This window comes from Rosa rugosa, chromosome 1, assembly GCF_958449725.1.
Source record: "Rosa rugosa chromosome 1, drRosRugo1.1, whole genome shotgun sequence".
Taxonomy (NCBI): domain Eukaryota; kingdom Viridiplantae; phylum Streptophyta; class Magnoliopsida; order Rosales; family Rosaceae; genus Rosa; species Rosa rugosa.
This window is the reverse complement of record NC_084820.1, coordinates 41,947,350-41,972,933: the sequence shown is the minus strand read 5'-3', so window position 1 is coordinate 41,972,933 and position 25,584 is coordinate 41,947,350. Positions and strand designations below refer to the sequence as shown.

The 25,584-nt window shown below is 37.2% G+C and overlaps 2 protein-coding genes and 1 long non-coding RNA gene across 36 annotated transcripts in view; 2 read left to right on the top strand and 1 right to left on the bottom strand.

Moving 5' to 3' along the window:
• The window catches only part of LOC133724954 (putative disease resistance protein RGA3), a 42,210-nt gene extending 28,660 nt beyond the window's left edge, over positions 1-13,550 (top strand). For 13 of the 34 annotated variants that reach the window (XM_062151910.1, XM_062151906.1, XM_062151916.1 and 10 more), the window contains 20 exons: positions 78-179; positions 296-347; positions 761-863; positions 1,040-1,113; positions 1,256-1,399; positions 2,269-2,349; positions 2,495-2,659; positions 3,077-7,115; positions 8,099-8,426; positions 8,647-8,715; positions 9,061-9,171; positions 9,528-9,648; positions 9,848-9,979; positions 10,492-10,625; positions 10,886-10,980; positions 11,064-11,179; positions 11,570-12,218; positions 12,307-12,429; positions 12,622-12,753; positions 13,015-13,550. In XM_062151910.1, coding sequence (XP_062007894.1) covers positions 4,138-7,005 — 2,868 coding nt within the window. In that variant the 5' untranslated portion in view covers positions 78-179; positions 296-347; positions 761-863; ... (3 more) ...; positions 2,495-2,659; positions 3,077-4,137 and the 3' untranslated portion in view covers positions 7,006-7,115; positions 8,099-8,426; positions 8,647-8,715; ... (8 more) ...; positions 12,622-12,753; positions 13,015-13,550. Of the gene's footprint in view, positions 1-77; positions 180-295; positions 348-760; positions 864-1,039; positions 1,114-1,255; positions 1,400-2,268; positions 2,350-2,494; positions 2,660-3,076; positions 7,116-8,098; positions 8,427-8,646; positions 8,716-9,060; positions 9,172-9,341; positions 9,461-9,527; positions 9,649-9,847; positions 9,980-10,491; positions 10,626-10,885; positions 10,981-11,063; positions 11,180-11,569; positions 12,219-12,306; positions 12,430-12,526; positions 12,754-13,014 lie in introns of those variants that run through there. The other 21 variants (XM_062151903.1, XM_062151923.1, XM_062151922.1 and 18 more) reach the window with 21 other exon arrangements.
• Positions 13,551-14,685: 1,135 nt separating this feature from the next.
• Positions 14,686-17,777, top strand: LOC133724952 (uncharacterized). Its single transcript, XR_009854140.1, has 3 exons — positions 14,686-14,752; positions 15,363-15,666; positions 17,397-17,777. It is a non-coding gene; the product is annotated as an uncharacterized LOC133724952 (long non-coding RNA).
• A 1,515-nt stretch (positions 17,778-19,292) lies between these two features.
• LOC133724951 (ubiquitin receptor RAD23b-like) lies at positions 19,293-25,355 on the bottom strand. Its single transcript, XM_062151877.1, has 12 exons — positions 25,167-25,355; positions 24,791-24,952; positions 22,115-22,153; positions 21,938-22,014; positions 21,822-21,860; positions 21,268-21,445; positions 21,063-21,197; positions 20,921-20,986; positions 20,458-20,505; positions 20,273-20,382; positions 19,758-19,836; positions 19,293-19,674 (listed from the first exon to the last, which is right to left on the bottom strand). Exons 1-12 carry the CDS (start codon positions 25,230-25,232, stop codon positions 19,558-19,560), a joined length of 1,116 nt encoding a protein of 371 aa, XP_062007861.1. The 5' UTR covers positions 25,233-25,355; the 3' UTR covers positions 19,293-19,557.
• Between the last annotated feature and the right edge of the window lie 229 nt (positions 25,356-25,584).

The window sequence follows — 25,584 nt, the reverse complement described above, 5'->3', positions numbered from 1 at the left end:
TTATTTCTACTTTCTACATTTCCTATTCTTTCAGTTTCTAATTTAGGTTGGAATTTTGATTATCTGTTTGTTTGCAGCAAATCATTTTGCCTTCGACGATGATATGATCCATCTCTTTACTTGGCGTACTTCTGAATGATGGGCTTCCATGTCATCTGATGGATGCACACTGCACTCAGGTCAGGAGTTGAATCCATGGTTTTGGAGTACTTTCTTGGCAATGTCCATATCAAACTACAATTTTTTTTTTTTTTTGGAAAGTTATGTTGTGTTCTCACTTTAAGAGTGTTTTTAGGTTCTTCATGCAGAACTTGCAAATGGGGTATGTGCAAGTCAATCAGGATATGGTAAGCAACCCAACTTTGGAGGGCTTCTTCATTAAAAATTTCAAGCTGGGAAAGAAACAGAAGCCTCTTAGATAGGCAAACATGATTAAAGGGTCATTTGGTAGAAAAGTGGAGCAAACCTCTTATATATATACCTGTGTAGAATCCGCTTTGGCTGCTATTTGAAATTTCAATTGATATATTATATTCATTCAGTAAAAGACTGGTGCTGTGTCTGTACATGTCATAAGTCACTTCCAATTTATGAGTAGTTAATGAAGCACCACATTGTGTATTCTTAGCATCTCCTTGAATTTTTTTTTTTTTTCTAATACATCTCCTTGAACCATTGTTCTGCTTATTGTAGTTTTTTTATAATTTTTTTCTTATACAATATTCCTTCCTTTGTATCATATCTTCAACCGGAAATGAAGTTCTCCCGACAGAGAATCTTAAGTTACACTTGTGGACCACATTGATGCTTCTAGGACTAAGAATGTCATTGGAGTTGTCAAGCTAATGAAGCTATCTAGATAGGTATGCTAGCTAGATACACCTCTGCCTTCTCTCTCCATTAGATCAAATCTTGAAACTTTTTTTTCTTTATATTCGTGTCTCTTTTCTAACTCCTTATGCCGAGATTAAAAAGAAAATTTCGACCATAAACTGTTATAGCTAATTGATATTGAAACTGTTTGTTCTTCTCTGCAAAGGTCGTGACTGAATTAACTTGTGAAGTTGGAGTTTATCCAATCTGATGTGCTTATGACATGTTGGGGGTATGGAGGTATGGACTATTCTTCAGTAGCTTAAATGCTTATTCTTCAGTAGCTTAAATGTTTCAATGATTTTCAATGCATGTATATTTCAAGTTACAGATTCCATTGAAAGTTTGGTGTCTGAAGGTTTTGTGGAATGCATGCTGACAGGGATTGACTAGTAATTGGGGTTCAGAAGCATTTTCTACAATCTGTATCTTAACAATAAGCAGCAGGCCGGGAGCCTGGTATTTGGTGTTTGTGCAAATGGACCGTTCAAATCCTTCCACCTCAATCGTTGAAGGCTACTTGAAGGTATTTATATGGTTCAGATCCAAAGGACTCTGTGCTGTTAAGCTACACACAAACATAGTCTGGTGCTTTGATCGAACTATATTTCCTAGAATTGGAAATATATTGGTGCATATATATTTTAGTTAACAATTCATGGTAAAAGTTTAGTGTATGAAGCTTGATAAATGTATTTTAGCAGGAGCTACAGGATTCTGTTGGACTATGGAGTTGATTCCTTGTTAAACCACAAATGCAATAGCTTGTCATTTCTCTAGCTAGACCTATCTATATGCTTGTTAACCATGAAAGAAAGAAAATCATCTTTATTTGGTGCACTGGTTGCCAGTTTACAAAATTTTGTACCTCATTTTGTAGGTATTCATTAGATATCATATTTATTGTGATCCTCTGGTAATATGTAGGTATTCATATGATCTGGAATCTTTGAAAAAGAAAAAAACATACCCTAATTATGTTTTGTAATGTTGTTTTTAGGCCACTCCTTTCCCATGCATTTGTCTCAATCTTTACTTGGAAAAGAATAACAGCAGTTCTGGAAAGATTTGTTAAGAATTTTAATGCCGCTGTGTACTTGGTCTGGATTGATGTCTCTTAGTTTCAGTTTATATCGTAGTCCCCAAATCATGTCTATTTCCTACCCCTGTTGTCTCTTTCTAGTTTCTTCTCAGTAAAAGGATATATATTTACATTCAGGCTAGGTATTCAAATTACTTTGCATTTTCTGCAATAAGAACACTATTATTTAGTCACTGTCTTCTCACTGCAATCCAATGTTTATAGTCCCTGGTTGTCAATTTGTTGAACTGTCAAAAGATCTATTTACCTCCAGTTGGAGAAATAAATCTGATTTTGATGAATGTTCTATGTAGGATTATGCATCACAGGGTCTTTCACCATAAAGGAAATTTGGAATGCATTGAACTGATTGAAGTGGTCCTTAGCTAAACTAGGTACATGTTATCGATCAGCATGTTCATTGATCCAATGCCATACTTTAAAGGCTTCAAGTTAGGCACTTTCTAGATATCAAATTATCTAATTTTTATTATGTTTGACAACTAATTTCCATGGCATATATGGGTTTTCTTCTCTTAGGCTGAGGCTTTTTTTGGAATGGACACGATCGCGGATTGGAAGCTTTTCGTACAATCTGCATCCTAACAAAAAACATGGAGCTGGAGAAATGGTGTTTCTGTAGCTGTACTCAGTGGACATCCTCTGCAGTCACTATGAAACCATTCCACCTTACCATCATGAAAGGTAATTCCGTAATAGTCTAGATCCATTGTGTTAGGCTACACCCGCATATACTCTCTCCCCTAAATATTGCAAAATATATGCATGTGTACTGCTTCTTATATATATTTTAGTTACAGATGTTAAAAGGTTTAGGGTCTGAAGCTTGGTAAGTGCATTACTAGGACAAAAGATATGAAGATAGATGTCACAGTTTTTTTTTTTTTTTTTCAGATGAATGTTACAATGCACTTGAGATGATTAGGTGATTAGTTGGTTGTGAAATTGGTACTGCCATTTAGCTAGAGTCTATCTTATTTATTCTAGCTAGAACATTACTTCCATTTCTATTGGCAGTCTATATATATATAAAGTGTTTCTAGCTTCTTGGTTGCAACTATTCCAACTAATACAGTGTCATTGATGTTTTTGTTGTTTTAGATGGACAGAAAAATTGCAGTGCCAGCACTTGCCGTGGAACCAATTAAGTGCAAGTGCAGTGGTCCTCACAGAGACTTGAAAGCTGTTCTTTCGATGGTCTTCACAGTACCTACAACAATTTTTGGTTTTCCTTTTTGCAACAAATTGTCCTTAATTTTCATCTGCTCGAAAAACTTTTATATATAAGGGAATATGTTAACAACTTTAAAATTGAATGACTGTCATGTTTGCTATGCAAGACTAAAATCTTTCCTGTCCTCTGTAAAAATCAATTGCACAATACGAGAGTAGAAGAAAAACTAAAAGGGAAAGCAAAGCTACAACTCAATTGCCATCTCACCCTAGCATAGTGCATAGACCAACTAATATGGCGTTCAATTCAACCTTGATCAACTGGAGAGAAGCAACTAATGTTGGCCAGTGCCAGGCTCCAAATTAGACAGAGTTGCAACACGACCTTGGTCTCTGTAGTTGATTGTGGCTTGCTTTTTGTCTCTATGGAATCAAAAGCATTGGTTCCATTATTAATCATGCGCTTAGGTCCTCGTCAAGCTTTACTCACCAGCATTGCATATTCTTTACTCAAGTGGCTCTGAACAGAGAGACATGATTCATCAATCTGTGGGTCAGCTGGTCAGCAGTCGGCCACATGCAGCAAAGACAATAGCACAGCACCAATAATTGTTGCTTTTCTGCATTTTTTGCTTTTTCGTTTCTCACATTTCTCTTTTTACTTGCAATCACTTTCAAACTCATGCCTGCAACTATGGACCAAAATAATGCCTTACAGATGGAGTAAAGACTAAGAATAGGTAAACACAGTCATTAGTGTAGTTGTCGTGGCTCAGACCAGAAAAAATAAAGTTGTGGCTATGAAGAAATTGCAGGGAATTTGTGGGGATTGAAGATATTTGCCCACCAATAATTCTTCAAACCTCATCATATAAAGCTGGTTCAGGGGAGTAGCATATCGCCACACCAGAAAACCTTCTTACCTGAAGCAAGTCCATTTTCTCATTTCTCTTTTTCTTTCCTCTGACAATCAATTTCCGAACACCACAATGGCTGAAGCACTTGTATCCTTCCTTGTAGAGCAGTTGGGTTCCTTCATCTTCCAACATGTGGAACAAAATGTGAAACTTGTTGTGAATGTCAAAAAAGAAGTAGTCAACCTTACCCTCAACCTCAAAACTATTCAAGCTGTGCTGGCAGATGCAGAGAGGAGGCAAGTCAAGGAGGACAGCGTGAGACGCTGGCTCAACAATCTGAAAGAAGTGTCGTACGAGGTAGACGATGTGGTGGACGAGTGGAGCACTGAAATCCTGAAACAACAAATCGAGAACCAAGGTGACAATGCTATTGTACCTAACAAGAAGGTATATTTCTCTATTCCCTTCCGTTGTCTTGGTACTGGCCAAGTCACTCGGATAATTTCTCGTCGTGACATTGCTGTGAGGATAAAAGAGTTGAATGAGAAGTTAGCTTTGATTCATGAACAGCAAAAATTTTATAAGTTCCTTCAAAATGAAATAGAATTTGAGCAACCTGAACGATTGAAAAGTTTCTCAATTGTCGATAAATCTGGGACATTTGGTAGAGACTACGAAAGGAATAAACTAGTAAGCGAGTTAGTGAGTGAGAATAGTGAAGAAAAGAAGACGCCTCTTGTCAAATCTATTGTAGGTATGGGGGGGATAGGCAAAACAACTCTTGCCCAACTAGCCTATAATGATGAAAAAGTAAATGCTTGTTTTCAGACAAGAATATGGGTTTGTGTCTCAGAACCCTTTGTACAAATTGCGGTTGCCAAAGCCATCCTTGAGGGTCTTAAGGTAACTGCCCCAAATTCAAATGAGTTGGAAACTTTTGTTCAACTTATATCTGACTCGATTAAGGGCAAGAAGTTCCTTCTTGTCCTAGATGATGTTTGGGACTCAGACCATAGAAAGTGGGAGCCCTTCTTGACAACATTAGGGTGTGGTGGCTCAGGGAGTAGAATTTTGGTTACAATGCGAATAACGCAAGTTGCTAGTACACTGGGAGCAACTAGTGACCACACAATCCATTTGAAGGAGTTGGGTGAAGAAACTTGTCGGTCATTATTCTATCACATTGCATTTTTTGATGATGAAAGAAAAGAGTCTAAAAAGTTTGAAGATATTGGTAATGAAATCGTGAAAAAGTGCAAAGGCTTGCCTCTTGCTGCTAAGACTTTGGGTAGTCTAATGCGGTGTAAGAAAACACTGCAACAATGGGTAGAGGTTTTGAATAGTAAGATATGGGAATTACAAGAGTTTGAGCAGCAAGTCTTCCAACCGTTATTACTAAGTTACTATGATTTGAAACCATTGTCCAAACGTTGTCTTTTGTATTGTGCTACATTTCCTAAAGATCATGTGATTGTTAAGGATAAGTTGATTGAGTTGTGGATGTCACAAGATTATCTTGAAGTCAAAGGAGGAAATAAAGAAAAGACAACAGTAGGTCAATGGTGTTTTGAGAACTTAGTAACGCGGTCTTTCTTTCAAGATATTGTGGAAGATTCTGATGGGAACATTGAAAGTTGTAAAATGCACGACATCGTGCATGACTTTGTGCAATATTTGACCAAGGATGAATGCTTTAGTATGGTGGTTAAGGGTGCTAATGAGAGAATGGAGTTACCTGGTGATGAAGTCCGTCATTTGTCTTTAATGTTTGCACCCAAGGGTCCATTTCCTGTTTCTTCTCTCAACTGTAAGAGTTTGCGCACTCTCACAGCTTTTGAATCGAAACTCACTAGCATTGGCGTAGAGTTGATTTCGCAATCAAAAAGCCTTAGGACTTTGAATTTGAGTGAAAACTCGATTCGAGAAGTTCCAAAGGAGATTGGTGGATTGATACATCTGAGATATCTGGACTTGTCTGAAAACCATGAACTGATGGAATTGCCCGACAGTTTATGTGATTTATACAATCTGCAAACGTTGCGAGTTGTCAACTGCAGTGAACTTGTCAAATTTCCCGATGAAGAGGCAATGAGAAAGCTAACCAAGTTAAAGCATCTTTATGTCTATCGGTGCTGTCGTCTAAAATCAAAAGGGATAGGGAGGTTAACCGGTCTGCAAAAGCTAGATGTGTTTCATCTAAATGGTTATAGGGGTGAGGACAAAGAAGGGACGTTGAAGTTGCAAGATTTGGAAAACTTGAACCAACTTGAAGGGAGTCTTGAAATTGCACACTTGGAGTCTGTGGAAGATGCGAGTGAGGGTGTAAAGGCATGTTTGAGTGAGAAACATCTCCTTCATCATCTGCATCTAGATTTCTTATGTTTCGGTCTATGTTATCATCAGGGGAAAGAAGAAGGGAGGGGCCAAAATGATAGAGAAATACTGAATGGGCTGCAACCACATGGAGGTTTGGAATCATTGACCATCCAGAACTGCCAGCTGGCTACTTCTCCGTGTCCTGATTGGATCTTGTCTTTACATAATCTGACAAGTCTTGTCCTTTCTGACTTCGGTAATTGTGAGCTGCTTTCGGGTCCATTTGGGAGATTGCCGTCGCTTGAATCACTTGTATTTCAGGGGATGGAGAAAGTGAAAAAGGTGGGAGTGGAGTTATTGGGAATTGAAGAAAGAGAATTACAATCATCCTCCTCCTCGTCTTCTCTTATTTTATTCCCCAAATTGAAAACCCTCCAGTTCTGGCGGATGAGGAACTGGGAAGAGTGGGAAGGAGTGGGAGGGGATTTTCAGAATAATATTACCATAATGCCCTCCCTATCTCGCTTGGTACTTAACGGGTGCTCCAAACTTGGTACGCTGCCCGACTTCCTGCGCAAGACACCACTACTACAGAGCGTGACCCTCGTGGCTTCTCCAATTCTCGAGGGTAAAGTCGGGGACAAAACAATTGAGGAGTGGGTATTCTCCAATTCTCAGGGGTAAAGTCGGGGACAAAACAAGTGAGGAGTGGGCCAAGATTTCTCACGTCCCAGACATCCAAGTGGAGGAATTCTGATTTCAGGCGGCGAGTTGTTGAGTGGTCTTGTCTTCTAGTAAGATTTCAATTCAATGTTTCCATTAACTTTATATATATATATATGAATCGTATCGTATGGTTTTTTCTCAAGGGATATCCAATAATATAATCATAATCACCTATTTTTTTATTTGATTTATGATTTTTTTTATTTGTTTCATCAATCCAATATATTACGAATTAGTCGTCAACCCAGTCTTCTGAATCGTGTTTTGAGTAGAATTTTCTGCATTTTTGGCAATTTGGTTTTGGAATAAAAAAGAATACAAGTTGGTTGTTGTAATTTGGTTACACAGAAACTGCGGCTAATCCCTTGAGGTTTGGATTTGATTGGTGCATTTCAAAGTTTCAGAATCTGCTCGACTATATATTTGGACCGTATAATGAGCAATTGATTCAGAGTCATTAAATAAGGGGATCGTTTGTTTACTTACATATACTAGTTGTTGCATTTTGGTATCCAATTTTTTTTTTTTTTTTTTTGAGAATTTGGTATGCAATTTCCGATTCATTGAAATTGGAAAACATGAAATTGTTCTGTTGGAGTGAGAGGGTAGTAATTTTATTTAATTTGCGTAACGGAGTTGCACTAAATGTAATACTTGGAAAGCTTAATTATTTTCGATATATATTACATGAACAATAGAGATGAATATTTCAAGAACCCAGCACATATAAGGGGAAAGCAATGTTTATAATGTAGTTGTTATGAAATTCATTGGTATGTTTTACTCCCCCTTTACACCAAACACTCATTTGAAATCATCAAACCCAGTTGGCGACTCAGATTTATCTTGCATGCTTGGACATACTTGCATTTTATGCTTAGTAAAATTTTTCTCAAGGGTTAATGCTAATGGAAATGAGTTGGTATAATACATTTGCAAAAGAATTGTTGCAGTCTGCTAAAAGCTACCGGATTTTATGTATAACTTATATAAACATATCTGCAAATATATGTTTTCGTAGTTTGGCCTTGATTCTCTTCTATTAATTCAGGCAGGCGACAAATCAAGCTGTAGGCTGTGAGCTTTCTTTCTTCCCTACAAAATAGTAGCTGTTATACATACTCTACAAACACTGCCGGACTTCCTGGGCGTTACACTTGACATGAGGTCACTTGAGCTTCTACCTCCTTTAGGGACATTGCCATTCCTTGAAGCGTTGGAAATAAAGGTCAATGATAATGACATTGCCATACCAACTGGCCCTGACTAATGAGGAATTTAGAAATCTTTCTTACATCCCAAACATCCAAATTGATAATGACCTCTGAATATTGAGTGAGGAGCCAGCTTCCACCAATCTCATCCACTCTTATATTCAGGTAATTAAGCTCTTATTCATTAATCCTATGTATATTGATCTAGTGTAGTGCAATGTTGCTCTTGTACTTTAACTTTCTTTTGCTACTTGCTAGGCATCTATGGACTTAATAAAGACTTGATCATACATTAACTAGCAGTAATGGTCATCTGTGATTCTTTTTTTTCAATTTAACTTGCTTTCATGTTTTGCATTGAGATTGAAAGCACATCTCTTTGCAGGGATTGGGAGGGTCAAGCCTCCAAGTTGTAATGGCTGGATTCCCCAAGACCGAATGCCCCCATCCTCAGGTACTCCTTGATGTAATGCCTCAAGGTTGTAATGGCTTTCAATTTTTTACTTCAGCTGGTGTAATTTTTCATTTATAATTATGTCAAACAGTTGGGCCTCTTTTTCCAAATCTCTTGGAACAAGCAGAGATTTTCCAAGAGAATAGCTCTAGTGTACAACTCTTATTGTAACATGATGAGCTTAATGCAGAAGAGCTTCTTATGTACTTTCCAAATTACAAAATATGGAACTATATTTGTCTGGCTCGTTAGTTACTAAATGTTAGGGACGCATATCTGCTTATGGAACTATATTTGTTTGGAACTGACCATCTTCAATTAGCTGACAATGTATCTATTGTACAGGAAATTTCTTTGGCTCCCACAGCAAGCTAAAAGCATTTACAATGGCATTGGAATTTCAAGCTGATGGTTAATATACCAAGTAGTTTACAATCAGGTCCTTACCAACCCTAGGTACTTGCTCTTCACTTATATCAAGTAGTTTCTTATCAGTTGTCCTTTTTAATCTTTCAGTGGGACTTGATTAATCACTTGCTTGTTTGACCAATCATAACTCTACTATATGGTTATATGATCCCTGTTGCCATGGTATACACTAACTTTAATCAATTAATATTTTTGAGGCATGAGAGAGAATTTAAGAGTCCTGAATTCCATTCCACGGAAACACTCTGGGATGTTGTGACCATGAGCTCTCATGCAAGGAAATTCAACACCAGATTTTTTCTTTGGTTGTCTCTAGGTTGTGCTTTTGTCTGTCTTCATTGTTTATATAGCTATATCACTCTTTGTTTTATCTCTTTTTGTAGGAATGTTATAATCTACTTAAGGCGATCAGTGGGTAGTGAAATTAATAGTAACAACATTCATCATGTGGATATTGCTTCTGGCTTGTACCCTAGACTGTTCTGTTATCCCATCTGACTAAAAGTACGAACGAATGGTCTCATTTTTGTAATAATGTCAAATCTGTCAGAGTCCATCCTGATAAATCCAGCTAGAACAATACTTCCATTTCTTTTGGCAAACAAAATTACTTGATATTTAACAGGAAGAGTCTGTTGCATAGCTTCTTGGTTGCACCTATTAATTAGACTGTCAATGATGTTTGTGTTGTTCTACATTGCAGTGTCAGCACTTGCTACTAAACCAGTTGAATGCGACTGCAGTGTCGCAGACATTTGAAAGCTGTTCTTTCTGTGGTTTATTTCTCTGTCCTTGCCGGGTCCTCTTCTGCCCTTCTATCCCCCAAGTTCACTTGGTAAGTCTTGACCGAACTTGTAGAACTTTTGACTTCTTTAATTGGAGACGAGAAATTTGCACGTCAATATGCTGCCAGGGTATATGTGCTTTGAAATTAAACTGACCTGCAAGAACTTTGGTTTTCCATTTAATTCTGAACAGTTTTTCCTCAATGTTCTTTTGCTCAAGAAACTAATTTCTACCAAGAAAATAGAGCTCATGAGAAGACTGTTGGAACCCTCGTCCATTAATTAAAAATGCAGAGTAATACATGATTATGCTAACTGGGGCAACTGAAACACGCCTGCTAGCCATATTCTATTGTAAATTTATATATATTTCATTGGGTGCATCACTCTTGATGACACAGGTTATCTGTTGGGACAAGTTAATGAATTAGATCTTTTTAAGAACTTTTAAAATTACAAAATATGGAACTTTATTTGTCTAGCTAATTAGTTACTTTCAGTTTATATATTCTAGGGATGCATATCTTCTATCATAAACATGTGGTTTTTTTTTTTTTCATAGCTTCAGGCTGAGTCCTTGATCTTTCCCCAATATCTAGCAGGGTTGAAGATCTAATGCTTCTTCTGATGCTGGAACCCAGCTCCCCATCCAGTGGAGATGTCTGTACTCTGTAGCTTTATTTCTTCAAGATTTGGGTAAGTACAGGGCAGTGTGATTCTAAGAATAGGAAATTGAATGATATAGTTCCTTTTCCAACATCTATTTTATTCATCCATTCACTTGAAATACTTGAAATTCAGAAAGGAGGTTCTATGAATGGTAAAATTATGCAAGTATGTAGTGGTTAAGTTTCTCTTTTGTTTAAAGCTATTAACAAATTAAGTTGATTGCTTGAGATGAGATTGATAGTTAAATGCAAGAAAATGATAATATTTGGTTATGGATCGAAATGCAGAAAGGCTTGCAAGCAAACTCTTATGTGGAGGGAATAGGGAGGTCAGGTCTTTTTAGTTCTGATGATTGGAGTCCACTACAAGATGATCCCCAACCGTCAGTATTCTTTGTGCTATATTGAATAAAATTTCCAGTCCACCTTTGGGTAGTTTGGAACTGACTGTCTTCATTTAATACAGCTTATAAACTACGGAGGAATTCTTCACACTATCTCGTACTGTACTGCTTAGATTTAATCTAAAAGCGTTTACAATGGCATTGGGATTTTCAAGCTGACGACTGGATATATGCTTTGGTAAGCTGCAACAGATCATAACTTTAGTTTTTTGGTTAGTAATTATGGCAAGAATTGGTGTGGAAGTACATTTTGCGAGTTAAATTTGAAATTGCAAGTGACTTATCTTCTGAAGATGTATTCAAGTCTATTTCTTCATACATATTCCTCTATATAAACAACCGCTTATTATATTATATTAAGATTGTTGACTTTCGAATACTCTATGCATTGTTAGACAGTGAGGAAACAAAAAACAGATAGTTAGAGATAAACATTTAAGATTTTTCAATTGCAAACATTGGTAATTTCAACTGTACATGCTTGATCAATTGCAAATATTAGTATATTCTTATCCATGTCAAACTGAAGTCATTTGCATTTTTCTATTACAATCCAATCAATTTCAAGGGATGTCATCATAAGATCATTCAACTGTAGTCCATCTAGAGAAATTGAACCATCTGCAAAACAGCATTTTATGTCAGAGGTTTATCTGACAATGAGAATGCACCATCAAGAAAACTCTGCACACATTGATGGATTGATGAGGTTCTTACTAAAGCAAGGCATTTTGCTTCACGTATCTCAGGTAGATTCTCATTATTTGACCTTTGTAATCTTTTGGAGGGGCTTGATTATTCGATTTCTTGCTAGTTTGCGCAATTATAACGTTCGCACATACATTATTATCTTAATGACTTAATCTTTTCGAGGTATAAAGAGAAGTTAATTAAGAGTGGATGTGTCCCTGAATTCCATTCCATGGAAACACTGGGGATGACCCTAAATGGCTTGTAAACATTGAACAGGTAAACTCCTGACATATGTAAAACTTGAAGATTAGCAGTTAGTTCAAAGCTCCATATATATTGCTTTTAACTTTCTGGTTCCGTTGAATGTACTAAGGTCGTTGCCTAGTAAAGCAGACGAGGCATATCTTCTAGTGTCTGGACTTAAATCAAATGTATTTCAGGAAGCTATGGAGTTTGTGATCATGAGCCGTCACACGAGGAAGTTCGACACCAGATTGTTTCGTTGGTTATATATTTGTACCTAGGTTGTGCTTTTGTCAGTTAAACTGGTTCAACTTGCCTTCATCATGTATACTTGTATGGCTATATCACTCTCTTTTTCTCCTTTTGTAGGAAGGAAAATATTTAAGGTGACTAAATAGTGGTGAAATTGATACTTACATCATTCATCATCAGGATTGTGATGATATTGTTTGTGGCTAGTACCCAAGACTGTTCTGTTATGCCATCTAGAAAGTGAGAACAAATGGTCTCATTTTTGTGATGATGTTAAATCTGTCCGAGTCCATCCTAATAAATTCAGCTAGAACATTATTTCCATTTCTTTTGACAGTCGAACTACTTAATGGTTAAAGCTTCTTGGTTCCACTAATTGTTGTGTCGCTGATGTTCTATTGTTTTACATGGACGGTAAATTTTCTGCACCAGCACTTTCCACTGAACTGAGTGAATGTGCAATGATCTTCAGAGACATTTCAAAGCTGTTCTTTCTGTGATTCATCTTGCTGTCCCTACCGGATCCTCCTCTGCTCTTCTATCCCCAAAGTTCACTTGGTGATGGTAAGTCTTGACCAAACGTGTAAAACTTTTATCTTGTTTAATAGGAGATGAAAAATTTGCAAGTCTACAGGCTACCAAGAAAAAAAAATGCTTTGAAAATAAACTTACCTATAATAATTTTTGGTTTTCTTTCGAAAAACAATTTGTTCTCAATTTTCTTTTGCTCAAGAAACTTTTGAAAGGAAATATGTTAACATTGAACAACTATCCTGCTTTTCTATGCAAGACACCGAGTTGATTTTTGAAATCTGTCCTTTGTAGTGGTGCTGAAAACCTATACAGCAATTGCACAATACATGAGTAGAGGTGAAACTAAATTGGAAAGCAAAGCTACATCTTCATTGGGAATTCTTTTTATGCCAATCTCACTCTAGTATGGTGGTAAACCTCAAACTGCAGAAAACCAAAGTGGCTCTGCCAGACTCCTTTATGAGTAAACTGATCTCTTCTCTTGAGGCTTCTGTTGTGTTCCTAGAGAGGAAATTATGAACCCAGCTATCACTCAATTAGACAAAGTTGCTGGCTATGTCTCATCTCATAGTCTGTAGTTTTCTGTGGAATTAATCAAAGCAGAAAATTTCTGCGTTGGTTCAGCCTGTGAACCATTAATTATTTGCTTAGGTCATCAAATGCTTTGTAAATAGATGATTTTGTGATGTGGATGAAGAGCATCCTGATTGATTTGCTTGACTACCCACCGGTCCAGGCTGATTATTTCTGTTGTACATCTTATGAATAACTTAATAAAGTTTGAGGTATTTCATGAAAAAATGAAAAGAAGGCTTTTTCTTTACTTATTGATCCAAGTTGTACTGGAAATGTTACATCATATATACTTTATTTTGCTCTCTAATATTGTTGGGTTTGAATTTGCAACATCAAACTGGTAACTTTGGACTTTTGTTAAACTTAGATTAGCAGTTAGTTTAAAGTTCCATAATATATTGCTTTTAACTTTCTACTGAAGTTGCTTGGTTTACATATCTTCTGAATAACTTGATAAAGTTTGAGGTATTTCAGGAAAAAATGAAAACAATGGTTTTTCACTTTTTCTTGACTTATTGATCCAAATTGTACTGGAAAAAAATGTTACATCATATATAATGAAACAAACAACCGGGATATTCTTCCAACCTTGTAGTCCTATGGAGATCTGGAAGATGAGAGCGTCATCTGTCCACCTTTCACCTTTGGTTATATTGGGTTCAGTGTTCAAACAGCTTATGCGGGTGCAAATATAACCTTTTTCTTTGCTTCTAGCAACCTCCAATTTTAGATGTGCATGGAGTAATTCATATTATCGACCTAGTCAGGGGCGGAGCTAGTATGGCTGCAGAGTACGCGCAGCTGCACACCCTCACTGTAGTTTGTGTCATTACTTTACATGTCTATCAAGTTTTAACAGTTTACTCCTTCAGTTTTGTTTTTTCTTTAATTCTACTTGTGCAACAAGGAGCTCTACTGCTCTGTTTTCTTTCTTGTTGGTTTTCTAATTATTTCTCGGTATCAAATTCATTTTGACACCTCTCTCTCTTCTCTCTTTGGTTTCTATTGGTGCTTCATCTGGTCTAATTAACATAATACATTTCTCTACAAAAATGCTAATTTTATTTTGTTTCTGCTTCTGCTTTCATTTTCCTATCAACATTGTGTCATTGGGATTTTGCTTGGTTTGAGCTGTTTAGCTCAAAAATTTGGGAACTTCACGAGTATTATGACTAATGGAAAAAAAAAATTAGGATTTCGCACCCCTTGGTATGAAATCCTAACTTCGCCACTGGACCCTGTTTATGCACATTGTGACATTGATATCTATGAGGCCTGGATCGTTGTCTATTTATTGAAAGTACACTAGTGGCTTTATTCTATCATTTTGAAGTTCCCTCAGCTCTGCATGTCATGCAGATAAATACTGGAAGCATTAGTTTGCTATTCTTTATTCTGCTGTCAAGGATGCTGCTGCTTACAGCTCTTCTCTCCCCAAGTTCATTTGGTGCGGGTAAGTCTTGTCAGATCAAATCTGTAGGCGCTTTTGCTTGTTTTTAAATTGAAGTGTTAACAAATTTCATATGAACACTACCAAGAAAAGATGGCTCAGGAGAAGCCTGTTGGTAATGAGTTCATCATCTATCCATTAATTAAAATGATAGAAAAAAAAAGTTGAAAATATAGATTGGTTGTGCTAACTGGGGAAACTGAAACGCGCCTGAGCTTAATAAATTATCACTGGCCGGCTGCCAACCATATTCATCGGATTTATATATACTTCAACAGGTGCATTATTCTTGATGATACAAATTATCTGTTAGGTTAAGTGCATTGTTTTTTGTTGGTCAGCTATATTATTAAACAAATTATGGAGTTAGGTAGTTGAAGCCTTGAAGGTATATATCAAGCCAGATGTGCATTATGGAAAAATACACCAGGCAAATACCCCACTTGAAGGGCTTAAGATAGTCAAGTCATTATATAAACTTATAAAGTGGTACAGCAAAGACCATAGTGTGCCCCATTCTGCATTTCATACTTCAATTCTCCCTTTTCTCTGCTCACTCTAATTCTGTTATCAAATTTGTTTGCATTAAGAACATGTCTGAAGCTCTATATAGTTGACATTCCTCTGCAGAGTTTGGCTTCCATCACCCTAGATAATGTTGAAAGAGAGCTGAGACCGGTCAAAGGTGTTGACACAGAAGCTGCAAACATCACCCGCAATCTTGAAGCAGTTCGAGCTGTGCTTGAGGATGCTGAGAGCAGACAACTGAAGGAGGACACTGTGAGGCTTTGGCTGAATGATCTTACACACCTTTGCTATGAGATGGAAGATGTGTAAGATGAGAACACTGAAGTTCAAAAAGAAGAATGGAGAAACAAGAAAATGGAGGTGAAGATGGCATTGTTGCCAAGAAGGAGGTATGTTTCTCCATTCCTTCCTCTTGCTTCTCTTTTGGCCAAGTCAATCAAGTAGTTCATCGCTGTATGGATATTGCTGTCAGGATAAAAGAACTAAATGAAGAGTTCATTTTGATTGCTAGTCAAAAACAAAATTATAGCTTTCAAAAGAGACTTGGAACAACTTGAACCAAAACTTTCTTCCCCTGTTGATATAGTATTTGGTCGAGAAAACAAAAAGAATATTTTACTACATAAGTTGTTGACTGCAACTTGTCATGAACTTAGGGGTCCCCTTATGATCCCTATGATAGGGATGCGAGGAATTGGAAAGACAACTCTTTCCAAACTAGTCTATAATGATGAAAAGGTCAAGGCTCATTTTGACAAGAGAATGGGTCTCTGTCTCAGACCCTCTTGATGAGATCAAAGTTGCCAAAGCCATCATTGAAGGTCTTGGTAGTACTAGTACCCCAAATTCAACTGAGTTGCAAACTCTTCTAGAATGCATACATCAATCGTTTGAGGAAAAGAAACTCCTCCTTGTTTTAGGTGATGTGTGGAATCCAAATCTTAGTGGGTGGAAACAATTAAGCAGATCTTTATTTAACGGGGATATAGGCAGTATAATATTGGTGACATCACAAAATGAGGAGGTTGCTATCATGATGGGAGCGGTCGCTCCCATGATCCATTTGAAGGAGTTTAAGTGAAGAAAATTGTCGGTCATTGTTCTATCACATTGCATTCACTGATAGGGAAAGAAACAAGTCTGGAATGTTTGAAGTTGTTGCTAATTATATTGTCAAATTATGCAAAGGTTTCCCACTTGCTGCAAAGACTCTAGGTAGCCTAATGCGCAATAAGAAAACATCACTTCTTTTTCTCTCTCTTTTTTATAGGAAGGTTATTTTGTATTTGGCAAAGTTCTTGAAGAGATTGCTTGTGGCTTGTTGCCCTTTTCCCAGGACATCACTATTCTGGCATCATAAGTATGAAGCATTGTGATAGGTTTTGGTGATCCAATTTTTTTATCTCACATATATCAGTAGCCATCCTAAATCCAGAACTGTGATAGTTTAGCATAAAAGCTTTTGGAGGAGAAGGGTCAGGCAATGATAATATCATCAAGGAAACTTTTTCCACCAGCCATTGACCGGTTGATGAGGCTCTTCCCTGAACTAGGTAATTAACTTTTGACATATGATAAACTTGGAGATCAGCAATCAAAATGGATCTCTTTTATCTCTTTTGGCTTGTTCCACCAGGGTTAGAGTTTAGTCAAGAAGCCGATATCAGTTCAACTATCTTGACTTCATTGCTGTGAAGTTCTATGAGGGTTGACCATGAACTGTCATATGAGGAAGTTGGTTGATTATTTCCTTGGTTTTACATGTACAGGTTGGTGCTTTTGTCTGTTCAATTTATTTGAACTTTAGTCTTCATTATTTATACATATACATCACTTTTTTTTCTCTCTTTTTTTATAGAAAGGTTATTTTGTATTTGGCAAAGTTCTTGAAGAGATTGCTTGTGGCTTGTTGCCCTGTTCCCAGGACATCACTATTCTGGCATCATAAGTATGAAGCATTGTGTCTATGTTTTGGTGATCCAATTTTTTATCTCACATATATCAGTAGCCATCCTAAATCCTGAGATAGTTAGCATAAAAGCTTTTGGTTGCACATAAACTCAAACTTGATAAATCTTGTTACAGTGTCACTGATGTTTTTGTTGTTTTACGTGGAAAGCATTTTGCTGCATTTGGTTACTTACCAGTGAACCAATGGATTACGAGTGCAAAGGGTCTTCACAAACATTTCACAAGCTGTTCTTCCTTTGGTTTACTTTGCTATCTGTGCTGGATCTTCTATCACTCTTATTGCCCCTCAAGTTCATTTGGCAATGGTAAGTCTTGACTGCAGGGCCCCGTTTGGATGACAGGAAATCATGGTATGGAATAGAAATTAATTTCATTTTCCATTTAGATGTGCCGTTTGGTTGCAATTAGAGATAGGAAAGGAAATAAAAAATGAGATTTGACTGGAAATTGACTCCCTCTTAAAGCCTGAATAGAATTACCGAGTTAAGGGTGGTATTCTATTTCCATTTCCCACTGTCAAAGGCAAAATTACATTAATTATCCCTCTGAAAATTTATACTCCCCCACTAATATTCCTTATAAGTTGATCTCATATATGTACTTTAATTAGTGAAAGGGCGTTATTGAAAATTATAATTTTATATTTCATTCTTATGACTTACCAAACACTACAATAAAAATGGAAAATTAATTCTAGAATTTAATTTTCAGTAATGCTCCAAACACCCACATGGAAATACCAAAACATATTCCATTCCACATTGGTCTGGAAAGGAAAATAAATCCTTTTCTTATTTTGACATTCATGCTAACCAAACGGAGCCTAGGAGTGAATTGTATAATTGGAAATGAGCAATTTCTATGTCAACACAGTACCAACAAAAATGTGCTTTGGAACTAGACTGTCCTGCAATAATATGTTTTTGGTTTCTGAACAATTATCCTCAGTTTTACACTTATACTCCAGAAAAATTTGAAAGGGAATATGTTAACATGTATCGGCTATCCTGTTTTACTATGCAAGGCACATCATTCTCTTTTTTCTTTTCATTTCCATGGTGACGGTGCAGCAAAGCGGGCAAACACCCCTATGTCAATTACAGCAGACAAAAGGTCAGCTGATCAGGAGGGAGACTAAAAGAGGAAAGCAAAGCCTGTAACATCTGCATATTCCTTAAAAAGTTCTGTGGTATGCCTCCAGCAATGCTTCTGAGATGGCGGTGAATCTGAACTGGGGAGACGAAGTTTGTCAATGTCGGGCGAGCCCTCTGTGTGATTTAGTGTTCTCTTGAGGCTTCTATTTTGAGAGAACTCTATGTCCAGCCATCACTAAGATAGAGTTGCTGCCTGTGTCTTGTGTCATTCCTGTGGATTGTAGCTTCTTTTGTGTCAATGTGAAGTCAAACCCACAAGCTTTGGTTCCTCCTATGGAGCATTATTTATGTATTGAATTGGATGTTATTTGGTTCCTTAGATTCTCGTGGTCTGTATTTCAATTATGTAGTGATTTGGATGAAGAACATCCTAAATAGGCTTGCTTGACCCACTTGTCCAGGCTGATATCTTCTGAATAACTTGATAAATCTCGAGGTATTTCATGAAGAAAAAAAAAAAAAAACTGACCGGATTGTACATAGAACGGTATCTATCGACCTTTGGAATGTAAGTTGTGCTGGAAAAGTCGCATTATACTAGAAGAAACAACAGGGAAAATTATTTCATCCCTTTAGTCCTATGGAGACCTGGAAGCTGGAAGCTCTGAGCTTCGTTTGCTGACTTCAGTAGTACTGGGTTCAATGAGCGACTCAAACAGACCCCTGCGTGGAAACATAGCCCTCTGAAGCGAAATTAGTGCTCAGATTGACTGTTGTAGCTCATCCCGTTGGTCATTCTCAAGTCAGGACTCATTCAGCAGCTCTATTTCTTGGTTTGTAATCGCATGCTTTGTATCGTGCTAAGGGTTCCGTTTGATAAAGACTACTGGTATGTTAGTTTGTCAGGTTGGTTTGCAAAGTTTCAGTGCAATAAGCTAAACAAAACCAGATGAAACAAAAACTGGAACTGAAAACTTTTCCTTTAGCAGCGAACTCTACTCAAAAAGTTACAAGAAATAAGCCTTAGCAAAGTAGAAAGGTGTCACACACTTCAAATGAACTTTTAGGAAAAGCAATCAATTAAATTCATTAATATCTGGCACACAAGTTACTCCAAACACTACCAGAGTGAAGATACTGCAAGTGTCAAGAATGCGGATCCAAAAGAAAAACTATGAATCCAATGGGGTATCCGTTAACTGGGGAAGGAGTCATTCAATCTTCGAAATCTCCAGCATTCTCCAATAGATAGTTGGCTGCCAGCTCTTCATTACGGTCACATGCCAAAAACGCCTCAATCACCAAGGCTCTATCAAATCCCATTGCCTCAAGCTACAGGGAAAAGTACACAACTAATGAGCCAATATAAACAGATTACACAAATGATTCTCTCAAAGAATAAGAAGAATACATACTCGTTCAATGGCCTCCTGTTCCGCTGGAGTTACATTGATAGCATGTGGCATTTCTTGATCAGGCTGTTCAAACATGTCACTGGAGGAGGAGAGTAATTTTGTGTAAATGAAACGTCAGGATTATAACAAGTTCTATGTGTGAAAAACAGATACCAGGGACATGCATCTTCAACAAAGACAAAAGAGAATCCTTCCTAGGCTTTGGCTCGGTCGATAAGTGGGGTGGGACAGTGTATCTTATGCCACAGTTTTGCCACAAAAAAAAAAAAAAAATGCCACAGAAGGGGCAAAAGAAACTAGAATACAGCAAAACAATGGAAGATAAATGGAAATTAATAGATCGATTCTCAGAGATGCTCATATGACTCGTGCTGGCCAGGTTTCTCAGTGAGATTAACTTGTAGCACTTCCTTCTTTTTAATTTTTTTTCTTTTTCAGGTCTGCTAAGTTTTTTGAGGATTAATTAGGCATTTTGATGACTATGGTTTAAGAAATTTGCATGTATAAATGCTCACCCTTCAGAACCCTCAAGAGGTTCATTTATTAACTGAAGGAACTCGGCATGGTGCTCCTGAATTAATCTTAAAAGCTGGGGGTTTTGCTTTCCAAGTTCCTGCAGCATGGGCTGTAACAAAAGCAGAATGCTTAAAAATAAACCACCGCATTTACTAATGTGAAAAGATGCAATTCATATGCATACCTGTAAAATTTGTGGGTTGGCTTGTACCATTGAGCGCAACGTTTGGAACTGTAATGGAAACAAAATAAGTAAATCAAAATCCTCATCATGAACAACTTAATAAAGCAAACAAACATCTAAATCAGACATGATCTCCCACATTTCCCATTCATTAGACACATATAAAGACCAGCATGCAGTTGACTTTAGTGAAACGTAGATGCTACAGTGGTGATAATATGTGCTCAACCTTTTTCATTGGCTTCTATACTTCCACAAAAAAATAAAATAAAATAAAAAATAAGAAAGTGAAAAGAGCACACAACATCAAAATGTCAAATAAAATCATACTATGCAGATTGTGATGGTTCGTAACTTCATACAATATATTTGCAAAAATTTGATATGATCCAATCATGTCAATTTAATGATTTGTACAACAATGATAAGAACATGTTAGAAAGTATTGTAACAGGATGCTTACCTGATGATTGTTTCTAAGGAAGTCGAGGGATCCAAGTGCACCAGCGCCAGCACCGGACAGTGCTTCCTGGAGAATTCCAACTTAGATAAACATACAGCCGCATAAAATTAAAAGAAAGTCCTTCCACAATCATAAGACTTACCTGCGGAAACATATTCAGGGGAGCTGAATTAGGTGCTCCGGAGACAGGTGGAGCATTGGCTATGCCTGTTTCAGATGCCTGACTTCCAGGGAAATGAGCCACAGGCACTGCAACTTCCGCTGTTTCTGGAATACTCTGAACAACACGATGTCAACAGCTGAATACATCAATATAATAGCTAAGAGTTAAAGAAATGTAGACATACAGAGTACAAGTAGTCCACTGCTCGCTCTGGGTTGTTATAAGCCGCTCGAAGTGCACGTGTAACTGTTTCTCTGTCCCAATTTCCACCACCCATATCCATTATCTGTTGAATAGTCTCATCAAGATTAGTTCCGGCAACTAAATTTGACGCAGCTTGACCATAGGTATCAGTATGCACACTGCAATTGAAACACAAGAGTTAACATCATTAGGTTCTATACCAAATAAGTAACATATTAAGGCAAGCATAATCCAACGGTGTTATTTAAATTGTATAGAACAAAGCAGAAGCTCCACACCCCCCCCCCCCCCCCCAAAAAAAAGTGTTATATATAGGGCACATATAGGATGTCAAGATAACTGCACCTAACTAAGGTCACAACATGGATAGCACACATCCACCATATTATTGTATATTCACATAAGTAGCACATCCCAGCTACATTAACTGATTCAACATGGAACACACAAACCAAATCTAACTCAGGAACTTTTCTTCTAGGCTCAAATCACATGCATCAAATATCATTATAGGATCTGCAGAAAGAAGCATACTTAGCGGTGTCTGAAGCAGGAGTGGTACTCTCTGAGGGCCTGCAAAGCAGAATAGGAAAAATATATTAGAGTAATGTAAATACTAGTTCAAAAGGCTTCTTGTCATGTAAACTCACGGTGCTTGTATGGGAGCTTCGGCTCTGGAAGTAGAATTTGTGATTGGTGCAGTTGTAGGTGGAATTGTAGAAGCAGGCTGTGACACAGATATACAGAATAGCTTATACATGATTAAGACAACATAAAAACTGGACATATGCCCAGTAAAACTTTAAAAGAAAGTGCAAGTATAGTACCTGAGCAGATGAAGCCCCTGCTAAGCCTGTAGTTTTACTCTGTCAAAATAACAAAACAAGAAATGGAACAGGGTACAGCAGTAAGAACGAGGGCTTATGCAAACAAAGTAAACCATAAAACAAAGGGTTCCCACAACTGCTGCCTATCTGGGTTATGTACTTATGTTTAATAGATAGATATCATCTTGGACCAATGTTTTATTAGTGCAAAAACACACTAAATAGATGTCGGCTTTAGCAAAATACAGGTATACAACTGAACCAAACCAATAGCAGCATACAAAGAGATAACACCAGATACCATGTCCCATGCAAAATTCAAATTGAGTGAGCCAATAACTAAAAAGATCAAAAGGAAAAAGAAAAAAAAGCATGTGTCTACACACACACACACACACCCACGCACACACACATATATATATATATATATATATATATATATATATATATATATATAACTTTGCTCAGGTGCAGATATCCGCACCTAAGAAAAAAGGTACGGATTTTAGGTTTTGACCCACTTTTCGATCATAGTTTCACATCTTAACCGTTCAGTTTTTAGGTCCTAATGTATAGATCACCTCTGCAAAATTTCAGCCAAATTGGTGATCATTAAGGCATCCAAAACTGCAATTTACACGAACGAACCGAATCTGCCAAACCGGAACCGTTCGTGTACATTGTTGTAAATTGCAGTTTTGGATGCCTTAACGATCACCAATTTGGCTGAAATTTTGCAGAGGTGATCTATACATTAGGACCTAAAAACTGAACGGTTAAGATGTGAAAATATGATCGAAAAGTGGGTCAAAACCTAAAATCCATACCTAAGAAAAACTGCGGACGTCCGCAGTGGAGAAGCGCTATATATATATATATATATAGAGAGAGAGAGAGAGAGAGAGAGAGAGAGAGAGAGAATTTAAAACACCTTAATAAGGGATACAACCACCAGTCTTAGAACAAAAATGTAAATGTGCCAAAAGAAAATAGACATTGTTTCTCATGAGAGATATGAGTAGCTACTTTCCTTGCATAACATAGCAGCTGAAAAGATTAACGTATGCAAAAACTTGCCTTAATACAATCTGGCCCTGTCTAATTTCTATTTACCCTTCTCGTAGTAGTAATAATATCTTATGTGGTTCAGTTTTAAAAAAGTACTATTTCTCTCTAATTTTTTACATTTTTTATATTGAAGCAAGCAGAAAATGAGTTGATGCCCTGCAATGTGTTTCCAAAGACTTCACCGTGAACCTCAACCTCAAAGCACTGTATTAGAATCCCAGGCATTTGTATTCAGCCCATATTTGAAGAATCATGGTCGGCTCCCTTGTGGTCTTGTTCGGACACCCTTAGGATACCTTCCTAGCTATTGTTAGTTTCCTGTCCCCTAATGATTGTAGGGTTCAGCAGGACCACCACAGTTTCAAGCTCGGTCCGCAAGGTGAGTTTGGGGGATTCTGGGTATCGAAAAGAAGAAGAAATATATATATATATATATATATATATATATATATATATATATATATATATATATATATATAATACTAAAAGAAAACGATAACTTTCCTTATGCAATCCGCATAACCATTACCTAATAGACTTTTTTTTTTTTTTTTTTTTTACCAGATTCCCACCCCAAAAACACCTTGCGCCAATTCCCATTTGATTAACTGGTCTCAATTCCTTCCTCCACCCCTTCCCATGAAGACACTATCATTCTCAGTATCCTCTTTGCCACACAGGAAAGGATCTAAAAAGAAAACAGTAAATAATGGTAAGCAGCGCGAGACCAACTGAACCACAGTTAATCTTCTTCTCTTGATAAAAAGGCTTCCATCCAACCTTTAACTTCCTCTCCATTTCTTCCACCACCAGATCCCAAGCTCACTGTCCTAAGAGGCAGCCTCCATGTTCCATTGTCCACCTTGATATCCACATCCTAAAATTGCAGATAACCCCTCCAATCTATACTCAGAGTACCCAGTTGCAGCACTTACTGAATCGTTAAAAGACACGGGTACCTCCAGCTTCAAAATAAGAGCCATATAAGTTCTCTTTTAGGCACACATACATGAAAGCTCTGCTAAACCTAATTATTGTAAGCTTTACACTCCAATACATACCTCAAAATATTATTCACAAGTATCATCGTATTTTGATAAAATCACTCTTGTATCCTCGCCATTATTAGACTAGCCAACTTAATAAAACCAAAATATCTATATATAACAAACTTATTATCCTAAACCGGCAGTGGGTAGCTACTAAATTAGAGAAGAATATAACAACAAAAAACCCTAAACAAAAAAGTCGTGGGCAAACTCAGTGTACGTAAGTTCAATTACAAACATGAAAAATAAAACAAAGCATTCGCTTTACCAAGTATGGTTATATGCAAGTTGAAAACTTCATAAGAAGGAAAACAAGGGTATAACAAAGTTACAATATCGAAGCATACAAAAGCGCTAGTCACAAAATCTCCATACTTATAGTCTTCCCTAACACTCGAGTTAGGCCGACAGCACATAATAAGACACTTATTCACCTACTACCCAACATTACCAAAACTCCAATCACAATTGATCATAACATTCAACGACATAAATCGTTTCCATCTTCGAACAAGACCAATCGTCAGCACATTTCCGAGAGAGAGAGAGAGAGGTATACCTTACTAAGCATGACAACAAGAAAACCATCTTCAGTGACCTTGTTGTCGGCCAAGGTAGTTTCGTCTTTCAAGACCTTCCCATTGTGTATCAGTAACTGCTGCCCACAAGGGTAATTATCTTTCCCTTGTATATCCTCAATGTTCTTCTTAACACCCATCACCTTCATTTTCAAAACAAAAAAAAACCAACATTTTTTTCACATCAAATTTCAATTCAAACTTGTCTATAACTAAACCAACTCTTCTACATCACAACATTTCCATCATTCCTAATTGGGCATTGTGCTCAATTACTTGACTCACGATTACAAAAGAAACAACGCGAAATTTCAAAATTTGAATTGAAAAAAAAAAAAAAAGGAGAAAGGTGCTCACGGTGTCAGTGGGCTGAACCCTAATTTCGAAATGGCTGCCCTTGAGGGTCTTTACAGTGAGCTTCATGTCGGCGCGTGGGGGCGATTGGGCGAGAGGAGAGAGGGGGGAAACCCTAGAAAAAAATCGAAGGCCGAAGCCTCTAAGGGAGGAAGGAGTGCAGGGAAGAGGAGAGAGCACAACTTTAGTCACTTTTCCATTTCCTTTCCTAATAAATAGTCCACCGCACGAGAGTGGCACGTGACTTCTATGGATCCCATTGAGGTGAAAATACCACTAAAATAAACTCAGACTCAAGCTCAAGCTCGGCTTTGCTTAATTGTGTAATAATGAGTTCAATCTTTTACTAGTTTAACTTGATTTGTTTTACTCGATCAGGTGTGTTTAAGAAAAGGATGTTGAGAAAGATGAAACAGAAAAT

Coding starts and splice junctions, on each gene's coding strand:
- LOC133724951 (XM_062151877.1), bottom strand. CDS start 25,232: ATGAAGCTCACTGTAAAGACCCTCAAGGGCAGCCATTTCGAAATTAGG. Junction 22,154..24,790: donor TTGTTGTCATGCTTAGTAAG/GTATACCTCTCT, acceptor TTATTTTGACAG/AGTAAAACTACAGGCTTAGC. Junction 19,675..19,757: donor AACAGGAGGCCATTGAACGA/GTATGTATTCTT, acceptor TTTTCCCTGTAG/CTTGAGGCAATGGGATTTGA.